The following is an 18,857-nucleotide window of genomic DNA, read 5'->3' on the forward strand; positions in this document are numbered from 1 at the left end:
GTTTAAGGATATGAGCATTTGAGATAAAACTTTTTAAAAGCAGGATAATTATGAACAAAAAATTCAGAGTAATGCAGAGGAGGCAGAGGAAACAAGAGGAACACAACTACGCATGGGAATTTCACAGTGTTCTATTTGGGGGAAGGACTCATGGCTGCTATTTTTATTTTTATTCCTAACAACTATACATATTTCCATGGGACCTTTTGTTTGTATCAGTTTTTTATTAGAAAGGATAATAAAGGAAATAAGCACAGAACAGGGGGCCTGTCCTAGAATTCATGAGATTTAGTTCTAATCTCAGGAGGGTCCACAAGGTCTTTGGGCAAGTCTCCTCATCTCTGAGCTTCATTCTTCCATCTGAACAGTGGTCCCTTCCACCTGTATCATCCAAGCACTTTCTTAGATCCTGAATCTTATATCATCAATGCAGGCTCACAATAAGATAATAAATCTTAAGACCATAAACGCAGGCTCTGGGGAAGAGCACCGTGATTAAGCACAGTGGCCAGCAGATGTCACTCTTACTGCACTGGAAAGAGGTCACTGCACTCAGCTGTTCTCACAGCGCCCTTTCCCATGCCTCCAAATCCAGGCGGAATTTTCTATGAGAGGCACCTGGGCTTTAAAGAACTAGGAGCCTTCTCTTCAGGTAAGCACACGAAGCAAGGTTAAGCCACTTATTTGGTCCATCACTTCCATCACTGGTTTGTGGCAAATCTCTTACTGTCATTTAACAGATTAGGGTCCAAGATATCTGCTAGCACACATGTCCTCCTTTCACTGGCTGGACCCTCTTGAGCTGGATGTGTTGCACCAGGGTCACAAGGCTTAAATGGAGGAGCTCTGATGCGGTTCCCTGCCTGGCCTCACAGGTAAACAAGGTCATTTGCACACTGTGATTTGGGGGATGCCAGAAATATGTCTGTGTTAATTGCTTACGGTACCGTCATCAGGGATTCATTCCTTTGGTTAAACTATTTTAAAAATTAACAATACCCCTGAGATCCTTCATCCACTAAGTTATCAACACTTTAAAGTGAATTAGTGAAGACCACTTGCTTACATCCTAATACTTAAGGGAAAAGCAAGAGTCAGCCAGGGTCTGTCTTGCCCTTGTCAGACCTGCTGGAGGCCCGCTCCCGCTGTCATCCTCACTCCGTGCCGTGCAGGGGCAAGTGAGGATCCAAGGCAGTCTTGGTTTTATCTGAGACCTTGGGTGTGGATCCAAACTAGAAAGTCCCCTGAGATGCTTAGCTTGGATGTAGAACCCTGAAAGGATGGGACACTTTAGGGACACTTTGGAGTCCTGTTATCCCTCAGAGGTTTCCTTGGGAACTTTTTGGTTGAGGATTATCAGTCAGTCTAGCTATTTCCTAACTGGTTTCTGCTGCCTCTACTCATTTTTAATCTGTTCTATATAATAATGTCGGATCAGTTTTGCTAAATTGAAGTTCTAAACATGTCAAACTTCTGCCCTAAATCCTTTGTTGCTCCCTATAACCTACAGAAGAGGGAGCAGCAAAAACCCCAAAGTCTCGTTCTGGGAATCTAGGTCCTCTAATGGTCTGAAACAATTGCCCTTCCAAGCCTCTTCATGCACCCTTCCAACTAAACTAGATCATGTGTTATTTTAACATTCTGTCTTAGGATACAGAATCCTCTCTGCCTGAAATATCCTCTCTGTCCCCTGTTTAAGCATGTCCAAATACTACAAAATGCCCCTACTTCCACCCCCATAATTCTCAAATTTGGAGCTACAAACCTTCTCTCAACTCTTGGAGTTAATTAGTCAAATCTCTTTAATGGCACTTGACAGCTTCAACCTGTGTAAGAGCCTATGCTCACTACTCTGAAATAGAACGTAAATAAAGCAGTGAAGGGCAACAACAGTGAAGGGCATCTTTAGCACAGGGCCTTGAATAAGAAATCAGGTAGCTGCATGGATGAATGAATGCATGAATGAGGGGAAAAGACCCTGATGCTAACAAGGGACATGGTGCTCAGAGTTTGGCATTAGGTGATTTCAGCATTATCCCACAGACATGGTCTCCTGCCATATACTCAACAAAGCAAAGAAAACAGGCAAGATCTCTACCTCTTTAGAACCACCATCACTCTTAGAACTTTGGGTGAATCACCAAGCAGGGCTCAAATAGAGGTCACATCACTATGGGGCACCTTTGTTCTCGGTGTCTGTGTGAAGCTCACAGAGGTGTCTTGATGGTGCGGGCAGTGGTCTCCTGGAGTGAACCTCAGGAAATTGGGATTAAAGGAAACTCATGGGCCAATTCTGGGCTTTGGAAATAAGGAGATCTTTAACGTATGCTTTTGACAGTCCATTGGAAGAATACAAATGATCCTTCCTAGTTGTCATTTTCTTCAACCTTTTCACGTTCTAGTATGATCATTCTGGAAGAGAGCTCCTCAACTGTGGCAGTCTTAACATTTTTGGCTGAGTAATTCTTAGTTGTGGCGATCTGTCCTGGATACTGTAAGATGCTTAGCAGTATCCCTCTACTGGCCTCTACCACTAGATGCTGGTGACATCTGCCCCCACCCTCCCCAGTTGTGACAACCCAAAGTGTCTCCAGGCATTGCCAAATGTCCCTAGGGGCAATATCACCTCTGGCTGAGAACCACTGCTCTAGAAAATTCACTGCATTGTTCGTTTCTTAAAGATAGGAAATGTTTCTTGATTCTTTTTTATCCCTCATCTCCTAGGACATGTGTGTCACATAGCATTTATCCATACTTTTATTCAATAGCTTTTATTGAGGCTTTCTATGCACCAGGCCCCATCCTAGTCACAGTGGACACAGCAGTGAAAACATGGTCAAGGGCTCTGTCCTCATGATGCTTACACTATAGCGTAATGCTAATGCTGTCTGTGGTGGTGATCAGAATGGTGTCAGTGATTTCAGTAGCTTGTGTTTCATGATGGTGAAGGCAATCCAAACTCTTAAATAAAGTCATCACTTGTGTACAACTATATACAGGTCAGCATTAGGGACACTCAAGTGTTTTTTTTTCTCACAGCAGACATTAAACTAAAATTTGCTCACACATGTTTTCCCTGCTTCTCTTTCTCCATGTTAGAGCCCTGTTTCCTGGGGAACAAAGGTGGGTGGCTTTCCCAGAGAGAGATGTGATGAGTGGATGAGGACTGGCCACCATGACTTTAGTGGGGGGACAGTGGGAAGGAATTAATGGGCAAAGTTTGTCTTGGGAGCTTGGTACCAGCAGTTGGCATATTTCATCAGCACATTCTGAGGTGTAAGGCACGGGGTCTTGCCACTTCCTGTGCACAGGCTCTCTTTGATGCCTGTTCTGCCAGGAATTTCTTATGCTTTAAGAATTCAAGAACCAGTGATTAGGACTCCGCACTTTCACTGCCGAGGGCAAGGGTTCGATCCCTGATTGGGGAACTAAGACCCCGCAAGCCACATGGCATGGCCAAAAGAAAAAGAAAAAAGAATAAGCTCAGCACTCACTTCTTCTGTGGTGCCTCCCCCAACTTCCCTGGGCAGAGCTAGTCACTCCCTCTTCTGTGTTGCCTTAGTACTTTGTTTCAAGGGTTACCAGAGCACTTGTTACATTGCTCAAGGCCAGTGTCTTATCTGATTTTGAAATTTCCTTGCCTGGCACAGTGACCACAGCATAGGTGGTGATCAAGGAAGATCTGTTGAATGAATGAATGAAGCGAAGCTAGCATGATCCACTAGAAAGAGCCCTATAGTAGTATCAGAAGATAGAAATTCTACCCCTTTGTCACAAAGTGAATATGTAGACAAGTTCTACATCCAAAATAGTCACATAAAACCATATACCAATTGAGAAATTATTATTATTATTATTATATAGGACAAACCTATCTCTTTGAATCTATCTAGAGCCTCTCTATCTTTCTCTGTCTCTTTGTCTCTCTCTCTGCCTCTGATTATGTCTCTGTGTCTATCTCTTTGTCTCCCTCCCCCTTCTCTCTCCCTCTCTCTCTTACACACACACACACACACACACACACACACACACACACACACCCCGTATCATAAATCACCAGTGATATGTTCCACACTTACGATGAGGATGCACTTAACCTCACCCTCCCATCTGCACTCTCTTGGATCTCCAGGTCAAAGCACAGCCTTCCCCACTGAGGCACAGTGTGAATCTTCCTCCCTCCTCCCTGACCGTTGTTACTTACGTGAAGACCTCAAACCCCCAACCTGCCAAGGCAGTGAAAAGTCTGGGACTCAGGTCTCGAGCTGGGTTCATGGCACAGCCACTGTTCATTCCCAGAGAGGAAGAAATGACAACAATCAGGAAGCCAATGACAATGGGCTGTAGGCCTTTGGGGACTCCCAAGTTTCTTGAGTCAAAAATGGCAAAGATGACAATGAGGAGGAACATGGTGGCCACTACCTGGGGAGGGAGAAAATATACAAGGGATTTAGCTTATATTCTTCCCCCTTGCCCACCTCAAAATGCACCCACTCTCATTAAAAACAAACCTAGTAATAAGTAACGTACGCTGGGTGAGCACTCTGTGCCAGACCCTTATTGCAGCAATCCTAGACATGGGGGCTGATATCATTCTCCTTTACAGATTAGTTACCTGCCCAAGGTGACACAGTCAGTGACAGTCAGGTGTGGATCCAGAGAGTTCAGCTCTAGAGACTGTTATCTTTACTACGCTATCCTGCTGAGCTACTACCAGCTAAATGGAGAGCAAGCTACAGGCTGGAAAAATGAACAAAGGGGCTCATTCAAATTGGTGAGAAAAACAGTGTGAGACATCAATAGATGAATGGGCAAAGGAAATGAAAAGAAAATTCATAAAAGAAAAATAGATTTAAGAAACAAATAAGAGGGAAAAACTGATTCACAATGAAAAAAAGTAACAATACCAAGTGTTAGGGAACTGATACCACTTCTCTCAGGCTTTCCTAATTAAACTAAGCGCATACTACACTTTTGAAAGGCAATTCATCAGTAATTTAGCAACATGCATTTAAAAAAATCCATAGGATTATGTACTGAATTTGACCCGATTAGATATTTTGAGAACCACATCATGGAAATAATCTAAAATATGGAAACATCATAAAACAAATATGCAAATAAATAATTAAGCATCATTTATAGTATTGAAAAACTGGAGTCCACATCAATAGGGAAAGGGCTAACTATATTATGAAGTGCCCATTCTATAGTCTATTATACAGCCATTAAAAACAAATATAAGAGCTATCTGGTAACATTTTTAAATGCTTATGATATTAAGAAAAATATGTGCATTATATTTTATACTTGAAAACAACATAAAAACAAGTTGTAAGAGATTATACAAACAATGACAGCAGGTATTCTGAAGTGGTGTGGTACAGTGGGTATTTTCCCCACTCTCTAGTTTCTAAAATTTCCAAACTGTTATTTTACTTTAACAGCTAAATGATAGCTTCTATTTACCAGACACTTATTATGTGCCAGCTACTTCATATGCTTTTTCTCATTAGAACTTCACACCAATCGGTGAGATAAATCCTGTTTATTCACAGTTTACAGGTGAGGAAATGTAGATAGAAAGAGGTTAAGAAACTTGCCCAAGGGCACACAGCTCATAAGCAGAAGAATCAGGATAAGAACAAGGCAAGTGATTTTAGACCAGAATAATTGTGCTGTTGGCTACACTACCGATGCTTGGATGCAGCTTGTTTAAATGTCATTAAGGCAGAGACACTTCTAGCTGCCTAGAGAGTCTGGATAAACCTGTGCACGTGGGGAGACACAGAAGACCTGTGATACTCTTAAGCTCAACACTACACTTCACAGTCCTTGAACTGAGATCACAATGTCTTTTCTTGAGGCCTCTACGTTTAGATCATGTGCACAAAAGAGACAGTTAGGTGGAACAAACCCCATTTGCCCCTACAGGGGTTGAAATGTCCAGTCATGCACTTTTCTCTGAAACTTGACTGATGTGGAACAAGTGTATGTATTAAAGAGGAGGCAGGAAACCCTTAGTGGTATCAACTTTGGCAAGGGCAGGAATTTGTCAACAAAGCTTGGGTTATGCGTAGGGACCTCTGACTTTGGAAACACAGCCTTTCCTTTCTGATAGGCCTATAATGTTCCTATGCATCCCCCTTATTAGATTATGTCTTTTCACCAAAGTTAGGTCTTTGTTGAATGTACACTTACTTGGTCTGCAAGTGCATTCACCAGAGACAGGTACGGAGCTGGGTATGTTGCGAAAATGTGTGCTGTTGCGTTTTCTCCCACGACGAGCAGTTTTCCACCAGCAAAAGACAGAAATGCATCTATGGAAGACAGAGCTCTGGCATGTTAGTGTCCTCTGGGCAGAGGGGAGGTAGGCCTATGCCAGGTCTTGTGCTGAACAAGTACAGGAGAACCCTCAGGTTCAGCTAGGCAGATCCATATCATTTGCCTCTTTTCACTTCACAGTATGGTAGCTTTAGAGATACCCAGAGAACTTCCAGGATAGCTGAGAAAATCCCGGCTGCCCTTGATGGTTCACTCCACGTTTGAGCCAAATCCTTATCCAGTGGGTCTTGGGAACCATTTTTCTTTGAGGGGAATTCTTGGAATTTTCAAGATTGACTAAAAGCCAAAGTGAAGCTTGGACTTGCTCTAGGCAGAGTTCATGATTCCCAGAGGGTTCTCAGTAACCCCTAATAGCAGTCCAGAATTTGAGGGCATCAAGGTACAGTGAAGATGCCCTTAGAACAAGGAATACAGCAGTCCCCGACACAGCCAGCACCACCCCAGGCCTCTCTGGCCACAGCAGCTTGTTCTCTAGGTTTCTGGTCTGGTCTTGAGTAATTCTTTAGTCTTCTTGCACTCTAATTCTTAGGATACTCTGTGGGAGTACATTTCCACAATGTACCCCTCAGGCTTGGCTCATAAATTCTAGTTCCTAAGGGCTTCAGTTTGAGAGTCATAAAGTATTAAGACTCACCTTGGGTTAGATAGAAGGAACTACTTTAACACTTGATTTTACGGAACCCCAAGATTTTTTAGTTTGAAGGGCCTAAGAAGTCATCTAGTTCAATTCCTTTATTTTCCAGAGGAGGAAACTGAGACCAATAAGGTCAGATGACTTACTGAAGTCACACAGCCTCGTACTTAGTTCACATGGAACTAAACTCTGGGTCTTTGATCATCAGTACTCTGTTTCCCCCAGGACTGTTGCAGAATGGAAGCCCTGGCTATTGGATGGAAGGGAGAAGAGGTTCCCCACCCAGCCCATTTCTCTGCTATGCCTCTTCCTTCAAAGACTTTATTCCAGATTCCTTCTTTAAATACTTACTCATCATTCTCCTTGCCACAAGTCAACGGCTCCCTTCCCAGCCAAATCAGAGAAAGCCATGGAGAAGCCAGTGGCCTATTGCTTACTTTGGCATTGTTCACACTGTAGTGCTGGTTAGGTCTAAAAATATACTTCCTTTAAGTTCTGCCCTCCATTTAAGTTGTGACCATTTTCATTAAGAGGCTTCCTGAATGTGCCCTGATGATAATGTTGGCCCCATTATTTAGAACTTAGGACTCTCAGAACTGCCTGTCAAGTGTAAAACGTTTCCTGTTCTTACCTCATCTCACCTCTTCCTACAAGTAATTCTGACTTTCAACTTATAACCAGCTCTCCCTAATCTCTGGACTCAGGGGCCCTACTCACCATAATAAATGCCAAAGAGGGTTGCAGCCCCTACAAAGGCTCCCAAGAGCTGGGCCCCCACATAAAAGGGGAATTTGAACCACTTCATCCGTCCAAAAAGACACATTGCAAAAGTCACAGCTGGGTTGATGTGGCCACCTGCAAGGAAGATAAGGTGATTCGGAAAGTCAGAGGGCAGGCCAGCCAGGGGGAATTATTGTGAAGAAAACCTGATCTAGGGACTGCAGGCAGAATTCAGCCATCTAGGTGAGGAACTGTATGTGAGGAGACAGGTGTGTGTGTGTGTGTGTCTGTGTGTCTGTGTGTGTGTTTGAGTGGAGAGAAGAGAGGACTAATAATCCCCATGGCATCATTAGACACTGTTTAGGAATTTTAGCTTTCTCAAAAGAAAGTCAAATATATAAAGAAACTTGTACTCAAGTGGCTCTTTCTCTCTCTCTCTCTCTCTCTCTCTCTCTCTCTCTCTCTCTCTCTCTCTATCTATCTATCTATCTATCTATATCTATCTACTGGGTTTTGCCTAACTATAAAGCAATAACCCCAAAGAGGTTGGTATAAACCGTTAACTTCAGTATATTTTTAAGTCAATATACTTATATACTTGTAAGATTTAAATCTGTATCTAGTCCTCTCTAAGTCCATGTCCAGAGGATATAGAAACAATCTTAGGACTGAAAAGAGATATCTCTTTAAGGGGAAATGGCCCTTCCTTTGTGGGCTGTGCCTCTCACTGAGGTAAGGGGCTCAGTTTATTTTGAGGTAGTCACAGTGTCTGAGTGGATTTTCTGTAGTTTCTCTGCATAAACGATGTATATCTCACACACAGAAATGGAGTGACACTTCCTCCACTCCAGCCTAAACTCTGACTAGAGAAATCAGCTTCTTTGATTCTAACCCAGTTGCAAGGTCAGGTAGAGGGCTTGCTCTGGGGTAGGTTACTGATATCCCCAGCTGGCTTTGCTAGTAACAACAATAAAAACAATGCCTATTGAACACTTGCCAGATGCTGTCATAGGGGTATTACATGCACTTGATCCTCCTAAGAACCCAGTGAGGTGGGTACTAGTCCAGTTAACTGCTGAGGAAACTGAGGCACAGAAGTAAAGTAACATTTTAAGGTCACATGGCTAATAAGTGGTAGGTCTAGGATTCAAATTCAGGTTTATTTGAACTCTTGGGCCTATGTTCTTTTCTAGACCTTCTTCACCAAGTTTATAAAGGTTTCTCTGCCTTAGAAGGCAGGGAAAAATTTTTCAAAGATCATCTTTGAGCATATGGGCTTGATTCCTAGGGATGAAGGACACTCATATGAAGCATGCCAATGACATTTAGTGTGGAGGGGGGATTAGAGTAACTGTCAATGTTACCACACTGAAATGTGGACCTCTGGGTTGTGGAAATAGTTGTAAACAAAGGAGTGATGATGATGATGATGACACTTTGCCATTTGACCCCCCACAGAACCTATTGATGAGCTTGTTTTGGGAAGCCTTCCCCCCTCTCCCCTGTCCGTGAAGAAAGCTATGCTTTTCCTGAGTCTCTAAGCCGAAGTGGGCTTGAAATGGGGAGGGGTTCTGACTGCTGACTACACCGTGAGGGTCCTTTCTTCACCTGCCTCTGCCACTCTGGGGCTAATATGAACAAGAAAATGCCAATATATCAAAGCACAGGTGACTTCCTGAAGCCTTACACACACATCACCTGTTTTGTTTTACTTTTAAATCTAAGAGAGTCATAATTCTGGAGACTGGCAGGAGTACAGCTTACTAGGGAAGGTGGAAACAGGGGTTAGAAGAGGGTAGCACCCAGGGCAGTGGCAAGTTCCTGGAGCCAGCCCTGTTCCTCTTCTCCCAGAGCTGGTTGGAGGGTAGCCGCCACCCAGCCAGCCTGGAGGAACCCATTGTGAAAGGACAAGGCGATGTAAGAAGTCACCTCCAATCAAAAATGTCTCCCCTCAGATGAGTCCACCAATGGGAGAGTTACTGTTTATCAGGCTCCTCTTCTAAAATAAGACTTGCTGTAGGTAGGTCTTATTTAGCCCCTCAAAAGCACCCTGAGGCAGAAACTTTTGTTCACCTTGACCTTGACATGCTGCAAGGCATTCAGTAGGTTTTCAAGATATGAAAGTTGATATATGTGGAATCTAAAATATGGCACAAATGAACCTATCTACAAAACAGAAACAGACTCATAGACATACAGAACAGACTGGTGGTTGCCAAGGGGGAGGTGGGGAGGGAGAGGGATGGACTGGGAGTTTGGGGCCGGTAGATGCCAACTATTACATTCAGAATGGATGAACAACAAGTCCTAATGTATAGCACGGGAAACTATATCCAGTCTCCTGAGATAAACCATAATGGAAAAGAATATAAGAAAAGAATGTCTGTATGTGTATAACTGAGTCACTTTGCTGTGCAGCAGAGACTGGCACAACATTGTAAATCAACTGCACTTCAATTTAAAAAATTGAAGAAAAAAAAAGATATGACAGTTGAAGAAATAGAAGTCTTTATTCAGATAGCTCAGACTACAAAGATCTACAGAGGGAAGGTTGTTTGGGGGTCAGAGAGGCTGTGCCGGGAGGGTGCTTTGCAAAGCAACGAGGAGAGTTTCTTCTTGCAGAGATGCGTGATCACTTGGCTTACCCGAAGGACAAAGCAGAGCAGTGTAGTGGAAAGAACATGAGTGCTAGAGTCAGGGAAGGCCACACTCACATCTTGGCCCTGCCAAAGTGGTTGTGATGATCAGATTATTCACATAAAGAGCCCAGGGGGATAGCTGGATTCCCCGAGGCCTGAGATGAAAGTCTTACGTGAGCAAGGTGAACTCTTTCAAGGTTCTGTCCTATATGAGTCTCCTCCCCACCACCCACAGACAACTCTGTGATAGAGATCATTTTAATATTTTATTTGTCATTAAGCAAAGCTATTTTGATTTTTCAGTGAATTTTTATTGCTTATAAAAAAACTACATCAAAAACAACCGCCATAGTCTAGGTACAAGCTGGCAGTGTAAACACTTCGTGGGGGATGGTGCATAATTAGGGCATTATGAGTTCTGATGGGCCAGATTGGATTGCCAGACTATTGGCAAGTTCACAAGGGAGCAGGGTGCAGTAACTGCCATGCAGTAAGGTAATGCTTTATGTTCCACAACCAGATGTCAGCTGACCTCACCAGTCTGGACCACAAAGTGGGATCCCATTTATGTTTATGCCTAATATACATTGGTTATTTTTGGAATTCCCAGAGAGGGCCTCACATATGCCCACAAACCAGCATGTTAGCTGCAGCCACTGTGAGAAAGTCACCTCCCCTACACAGTCTTCCTCTCCTGTTCCTGGCCTGCTGAAGCCAATACTGAGTCTGCACTGATGTCATCAGTGGGCCAGTGTGTTGTCTGTGCATGTTCCCCCCAGTTCTCAGGGAGCCTGAATATCAGTTCCAAACAGAGATGGGGAGATAAGCTCCTTTTCCAACTCAATGCTACCTTATATCAGCCAGGCTCAGAAACTGCTCTCCTTGCATTTTGAGATCTCACAGTCTCTCATAAACAATTTGGACAGCTCCCGAGCCTCACCCAGAAACAGCCTCTAGTGCAAACAGTCCCATCAATTGTGGCCCTTACTCCTCTGAGCGCAGGGGCTTAATCCCAGTCTAAAGGCCGGATGGGAAGACTCCACACCATCCTTTACTCCCTCTTCCCCTTCCTGCTGGTCCCTGTCACTTCCCCTCCTATCGTGACTCCAAATATACCAATGGATGCAAACAGACATTGACAGCGCTGGTGGTAAAGGGTGTTAGCTACATTGGTAGGGTCTGGGACCAATTTATCCTAAGTAAATATTTGATGAAGTTTAATTCAGGGTGTTATGCAGGTGAAATACTGCAAAACCACATCTCCACCTTAAAAAAAATCACTGAAAATATACCTACATTTATATTGAATGGTTTGTGGAAACAACACCTGTGTGAATGTAGTTGGGAGCGTGAGGGGAGGCAGTAGAGCATCCTGCATGCTTATTTGAAGCCAGGAGTGTGTTCTGTGTCTGGTGTCAAGGCCTGCAGCTGTAATTAAGCCTTGGCACATTCAGGGTGTTCCCCTGGTTATTCTTGTGTCTTAGGTAGGCAGTACAGTGCTGGGATCACAGCAAAGCCTCGGCAAGAGTTTGAACAGAAACACTGCTCATGCCAAACAAACCACATGTATGGGAATCTGTAACCTGGTCTGCTCCAGGATCTGAGTCCGCCTGTGATATGGAAAGGCTGACAGCTAGCAAACGACTGTTCCAAGTGCCCAGCCCGTGGATGCTCTGTGGGGGTCTGGACAATCATTCTTTAGTGCTCCAATGGCAGTACTTGTCACCAGTCCAGCCAGCTCAACTGCAGGATCCTCCAGCTGGACCATACTGCCCATAGGCCCTGCCTGTACTGTCCTTCCCATAGTAGACCACTGGAAATGTTGTATAATAATGGGGATCTGTGCTTTGCTGTAGTATAGACCTGGGTCAAATCTTTGATCTGTCTCTTTGCCAGCTGTGGGACTTCTGGCAATTTACTCAATCCCTTGGAGCTCCAGTTTTCTCTGTAGAATGGACAATAATACTGGCCTCAGAGTGCTGCTATAGAAGTGAGAGGAGATAAAGTATGTACAGCACCCAGTACAGTGCCCAGCATGCAGGGGGTCCCTTCTTCCATTATCACCAGCAGTCTTGCCTTAGTTCTCTGAGCCCCCAAACAAGGCTGCTGAGGATTCTGCAAGCCTTTGGGAAGTGGATCATTTCCACAGTTCCTTCCTAAGGTCCCAGGCTGTATTAAATATCATTTCATTTTGCTTCTCAGAACCTTGAGAATGGCTTCTAATTAGCCTACCACTCAGGACAGAATTGGACCAAGACCTTCTGACTAGCGCTGTACCTCCATGAACACACTAGCTATTTTGCAAATGACCTAGGCTCTCTCTGATTGCTGTGGATAAAGGTCCAGGGAATTGCCTCTGTTGGAGTGATATTCACTGGGCTATTCACAGCATATCTGGGAAGTGGTTTCCAAGTGTGGCGTAGAGCTAGTAAAAGATTCTATTGATAGATGAAGAATACTATTCAGTAGCCAGATTTAGGAATCAGTCAGTTCTGAGTTCCAACCTCATCTCTGTCTTTTGCTAAATGTTGCCTTTGTGCCAGTCACTTGCCACTTGCTGGCCATTTAAATTTTGTCATCTATAAAAATAGAATCAAATACATATTCTTGCAGGACTGTTGAGATCTAGAAAAATTAAGGTCTGTAAAGTACCCAGAACTGCGCTAGTACATTGGAATGGTTGAGTTAATAGTAGCTATTATTATTATTATTTCTATTACTTACCAGAGACACCTCCAGCAACATAAATGGCCATTACTATTGCCAATGAAAATCCAGTATTGATAGTGATGATTCCTCCATGACGTCCTCGACTGAGGACAGCTTGGGCAACAGAGCCACATCCAAGGACCTGGAATGAAAGGGAACTCAACAAGTAAGTGAAGATGGCCACTATCAAAGACAATGGAAAGTCAGAGTAACAAGAAGCATTTTTCAAGCACACTCATAGATTGGACTGCCATAGGCCTCGTACAAATCAAATTATAATCTTCCAGCTGTGCACAGATAGCAAAATGATGGTCCCAAGGCTGCAGCTGGCTTATGGATGAGTTTTGTTAAGACTGCACAGTGTTAAAATTTTGTATGAATTTATAAACCAAGTAATTTGGTAATCATTTCATAATATATATAAATATCAAATCATTATGTTGTAAAACTGAAACTAAGATAATGGTGTATGTCAATTATACCTCAAAAGGAAGGAAGGAAGGGCAGGAGGAAGGAAGGGGGGAAGAAAGGAACATTTGGTGAGGGAGGGTTATTGGGAAAGATGAAACAGTCACATACAAGCTTGGTAGGAAAACAACAGGACAACGAATGACCATCAGCCTTTGTCACTCTGTGGTTTAAAGAGCCAGTGTGGTCCTGGAGGAATAAGTTCTAGGCTGCAGTATCATTAGATCATTGCTCTTAGATGTCAAATAGCCACAACTTTTTCTAGAATACAGGTTCTGTTTTGGGTTTTATAACTAAAGAAGAGCAACCAACTGGAGGGAGGGCTCAGCATCAAGTAATGGATATTATTTAAGGGCATATGAAGAAAGGTTTCAGAAACAAACGTATTTAAGGAACAAGAGATTAAGAATGTGAAGACTTCTTATCTGGAAGATAATAACCAGCTCTTGTGTCTCTTCACAAAAGGATGAGAAAGGAACTCTGAACCTGAAATATGAGAGGTTGCACATAAACCATTTCCTGATAGTGATGAATTAATTCTAAATAGCTCCCTTGGGACTCATTTGTGGAGTCCTTCAGAGAAATACAATTTACAAACAATGGATATTTAATACATATAGAATGATTTTGGTTTACTCCTCCCTAAAGGCAGAGAAATTACCTAGATGATCTTTTAACATCCCCTCCAGTCCCTGATTCTAAGATATATTGATTTAGCTCTACCTGCTAGACAGTAGGGAGAAGTAGGACTTGACATCTCAAGGGAAGCACAGGGGCTGCATATCACACGCACAGGGCTGTCTTTGACGTTAATCACAGACTCCAGACCCTGCACTGAGAGCTAAATAAAGTTGCAGCAGGAACATGTTCCCTTTTCCCTTTTCAAAAAACAAAAAAATCCCCTGGGTTCATTTCACAGCCTACCAATTTCACCTAGGCTTGACATTATTTTTTTCTAGGATCCCTATCTGTTATAATAACTGTCAGAATTAAAACCACACTGCTGTCTTTCTTTTTAATTTGCAGCCAATTAAATGCACCTGGCACAACTTCCAAGCTAGCTGGCATTTTGGTAACATCTTCTGAAAAAAGGAAGAAAACATTCCTGACAGCTGAGATGACCTGATTTAGACAACCAGGGGTAAGAAGAGACACATCCAGACACTGGCCAGTCCTGAGCTATTACTACTTTTCCACATAAGCTTCTTCCCTCTTTTATGGTCTGATGTTCACGCTCTTGTGATAGTCTACAGGGAGCATAAAAGCTTTAAATGGCCTGAGTGGACCTGGGGAAGCTTCTGTCCTGTCAAACTTCATTGTGATTAATACTCTCCTCTTATACCCTAGATGTTGAAATTGCTTTTTTGTTCTTTTCTAGAGAGGATAACTGATGCTGTGCAGTGCAAGAAAGGAGCAGAAGGAGAAATGAACAAGGTAAGGACTTTAGTTACCCTAGTCAGAAATTGTTACTCAGAAGATTTCAGCCCAACTTCGCATCATTGCTTCTTAATTTTTGAATACATTCATACAGCCTGAAAATCAATGAGGAAGACAGGTAATTGCCTGCTAGTATCTTTCCTTGCCTGCTTCATCCCACCTGCATTCACAGCACCAGGGAAGCAGATCTGGGATATTCTAATGTTATCATGGTCTGATTGCTAGGGAATTGGTCACCCACTCTGGTTTCCTTCTTCTGTGTGCCCACTGTAATTTTTTTTCCTTAAAAAAATGAGAGAACTGTTGTTTATGGTATTACTGATAGAATTTCCAGCATGATTCCATGCTCTAACCTTTAAGAACTGCCATACTTTCCCCCTTCTTAGACACAGAAAGAGCCAACCTGTCTCAGTTTTTCTGGTCTCCCTATCTGGAAATCTTTTTTTGGACCCATCACCCTTTCATATGCTTCTCACTAAACCTAACCTCTTTTCTCTGAAATTCACTTGTACTGTCCGTACTGAACAATTAATACTTAGTTGTTTTCCAGATGCGTGATCTTGATTTCCTTATCTAGAAAACAATCTCTATGATTCCTTTACATACCAACAGGCAATAATATGCTAGTTTATCCTGTTTTATTCTGTTTCCTTGGGTGTTGTGTTTCCCAAGTACACCACCCATATGCATGCCATCCACAGACCTCCAAGGTCTCTTCCACCTTCTTGCCAAGATCCAGCACCTACCTTCTCCAGGTAGGTAAAAAAAAATCACAAAACCGTGTAGAGGAGAGAAGGTATTACAAAGCCATGGATCTTGTCTTCACTGTGCCCCCAAAAGTCTTCGTTCATTTCTCATTCATATTCTCCCAATAGTTTCATTGAGCCTTCTCTTCTCTCATTAGCCCAAGACACCTGCGCCCCTTTCTGCAAATAATATCTCCTTCTACTTGACTCAGTACCTGTAAGTGGCCTTGAAGATCAATGGGAATTCAGAAGATCACATAAACATTGTGTTCCGGTTATTCAGTGCTACGTAACTAACTACTCCCAAACTTAGTGGTTTAAAATGGTAACATTTATTTTGCTTGTGAATCTGTCATTTGGGCAAGGTTTGGTAGAGCATCTTACCTCTGCTCCATTTGATATCAAATATGATGGTTCAAAACTTGAAAGACTGGAATTATCTGAAGGCTCACATAGTCACATGTCTAGTGGTTGATGTCAGCTGTCAGCTGATGCCTCAGCTGGTGGGTTGGCCAACACACCTACAAATGGTCTCTGTGTGGCTTGGCTGAGTTCCAAGGGTGAGCACTGTACAGCCTTCAGAGCCTGCATTCTTAAACCCTGCATCATGCTACCTCTCAGCCATAGCACTACTTTGGTTCTGAACTCAATAGCACACAAATTACAACATCCTTAATAGGCATTAACTTGGCCCATGTTGGTTACCTTTAGGAATAGGGAGCTCATTACCACATCAGGTAGCTTGTTCTAAATATTTTTGGTGTTCCAGTGGTTGGGGAGTCCTCCCTTATATGAAGTTGGAGTCCTTTTTTCCTGTAACTTCTGTTCATTAGCTCCTGGCTTACTCTTGGGACCTCAGAGAAGAAGCCTCTTTTATACACCAGGCACTCCATTAAGTAGAGGGAGCAAAAAGTCCTTCCTGAGTTCTTTTCTGCTGGATGTTTGTCCCTTCACCTTTGATCCCTAGGACTCCTCAGATTCCAAGTGAGTCTCACCTGGATAAGCTCTAGGTTGTTAGCACCCCTTTTAAGCACGGAGCCCAGGAATGGACACAATCCTCCCTTATTTTTTTTTAAGCTTTTAAAAATGTTTATTATTTAAGACCAAAAATCCTGTGCAGGCTCCTTAGAGAGAGTATGAGGAATATATAAAAATATAAAGAAAAAAAACCCAATCACAATGCCTTTACCTATGAACAGACATTATAAACATTTTGGCTTATTTCTCCCCAGTAATTTTTAAAATATTTATTTATTTATTAAAGTATAATTGACCTAAAACACAATGATTCACTATTTTCATACATTACAAAATGATCACCACAAGTCTAGTTACCATCTCTCACCATACAAACTTATTACAGTATTACTATGTTCCCCATGCTGTACTTTTCATCCCTGTGACTCATTTTGTAACTAGAAATTTGTACCTCTTAATTTCCCTCACCTATTTCACTCATCCCTCTACCACCCTTCCCTTTGGCAACCACCTGTTTATTCTCTGTATCTATGAGTCTGTTTCTGTTTGTTATATTTGTTTATGTATTTTGATTTTAGATTCCCTGACTTATTTTACCTAGCATAATACCCTCGAGGTCCATCCATATTGTCACAAATGGCAAGATTTCATTCTTTTTATGGTTGAGTAGTATTCCATTGTATATACATACCACATCTTCTTTATCCATTACTCTGTTGATGGACTCTTAGGTTGCTTCCATGTCTTGGCTATTGTAAATAATGCTGCAGTGAACATAGGGATACATATAACTTTTCAAATTAGTGTTTTTATTTTCTCTGGATAAATACCCAGGAATGGAATTGCTGGATCATGTGGTAGTTTTATTTTTAATTTTTGGGGAAACCTCCATCCTGTTTTCTATAGTGGCTGCACCAGTTTACATTCCCACCAACAGTGCATGAAAGTTCCCTTTTCTCCACATCCTTGCCAACACTTGTTATTTGTTGTCTTTTTGATGATAGCCATTCTAACAGGTGTGCGGTGACACCTCATTGTGGTTTTGATTTGCATTTCTTTGATGATTAGTGTTGTTGAGCATCTTTTCATGTGTCTGCTGACCATCTGTATGTCTTCTTTGGAAAAATGTCTGTTCAGGTCCTATACACATTTGTTTTTTTGATGTTGAGTTATATGAGTTCTTTGCATATTTGGGATATTAACCCCTTATCAGATACATCATTTGCAAATGTCTTCTATTTTATAGGCAGTCCTCCCTTATTTGTGCATCACAGTATGACATGGTAATTAATCATGTACCTTCTGCTCCTTGCTTCTATTGCTATCTAGTGGAGCACTTAACCACAGGATGTAATTCAACTGTTCACATATTAATGCCTGGTTTTCGCAATTTTGTAAGATGCTTAAGATTGTGTAATAAACTTCTTTGCCTTTTAACAGCATCTAGGATATTGGAAGTAATTAAATAACCAGATCCTACATGTTATTTCCAGTTATGACACTTGGTGTCTGTGTAAATGAACATGTTATTTCTCAGCCTCAGCTTGCTCATTTATTAAAAAATAATACCTGCCAGACTTGTTTCATAGGATTCAGTAAAGGTTCAAATGGGATAACCTTAATGAAGGCACTATTTAAACAGCAAAGGACAATAATAGGTGCAGGATATTATTGCCTTTGGTATAAACTCAAAAGGAAAACCCCAATTCAGGGTGAATAAATTAAAACAAAGGGACTCATGAACTTAACCACTAATGCACTGCCTGGCAATAAAAATGGGGGCAAAAACACATCTATGACAGATATTAGAAATAGCTACTATTTCATTCCAAACATGAGATCAAAATTTTGGGGGAGAGGGGAAGTGAGAAACTGACAAGAACTTCAAGGTGTTTTGCGTATTTGTGATTACTCTTGAAAGATAGGTCGTTGCATAGATGGCAATATTTTAGTGCTTTTGGTAGTAAAGCAACACTAGAAAAGAGGAGGGGGTAAATACTGTTGTTATCAGGTTCCTTGCATGGCAGGAGTGGGAGAAAGAATTTCAGTAGAAAAGGAAGAAAGACATTTGAAAGGCAGAACTCCTATAAGAGATTGATTGGTGAGTGAGGTACCCCCAGTCATTCCCAGTCACCCAGGCCATACATTCTGGACTCTTTTGGTATTCCTTCCTCTTCTCTC

At 42.2% G+C, this 18,857-nt stretch overlaps 1 protein-coding gene across 1 annotated transcript in view; it reads right to left on the bottom strand.

Annotated features, from left to right (window-relative positions):
• AQP9 (aquaporin 9) overlaps nucleotides 1-18,857 on the bottom strand; it is a 38,245-nt gene that overhangs the window by 1,762 nt on the left and 17,626 nt on the right. Inside the window, exons 2-5 of the mRNA XM_036844178.1 lie at nucleotides 13,063-13,189; nucleotides 7,697-7,834; nucleotides 6,202-6,320; nucleotides 4,205-4,422 (exon numbers count right to left, since the gene is read on the bottom strand). Coding sequence (XP_036700073.1) covers nucleotides 4,205-4,422; nucleotides 6,202-6,320; nucleotides 7,697-7,834; nucleotides 13,063-13,189 — 602 coding nt within the window. The remainder of the gene's footprint in view (nucleotides 1-4,204; nucleotides 4,423-6,201; nucleotides 6,321-7,696; nucleotides 7,835-13,062; nucleotides 13,190-18,857) is intronic.

This window comes from Balaenoptera musculus, chromosome 2, assembly GCF_009873245.2.
Source record: "Balaenoptera musculus isolate JJ_BM4_2016_0621 chromosome 2, mBalMus1.pri.v3, whole genome shotgun sequence".
NCBI classification, from domain to species: domain Eukaryota; kingdom Metazoa; phylum Chordata; class Mammalia; order Artiodactyla; family Balaenopteridae; genus Balaenoptera; species Balaenoptera musculus.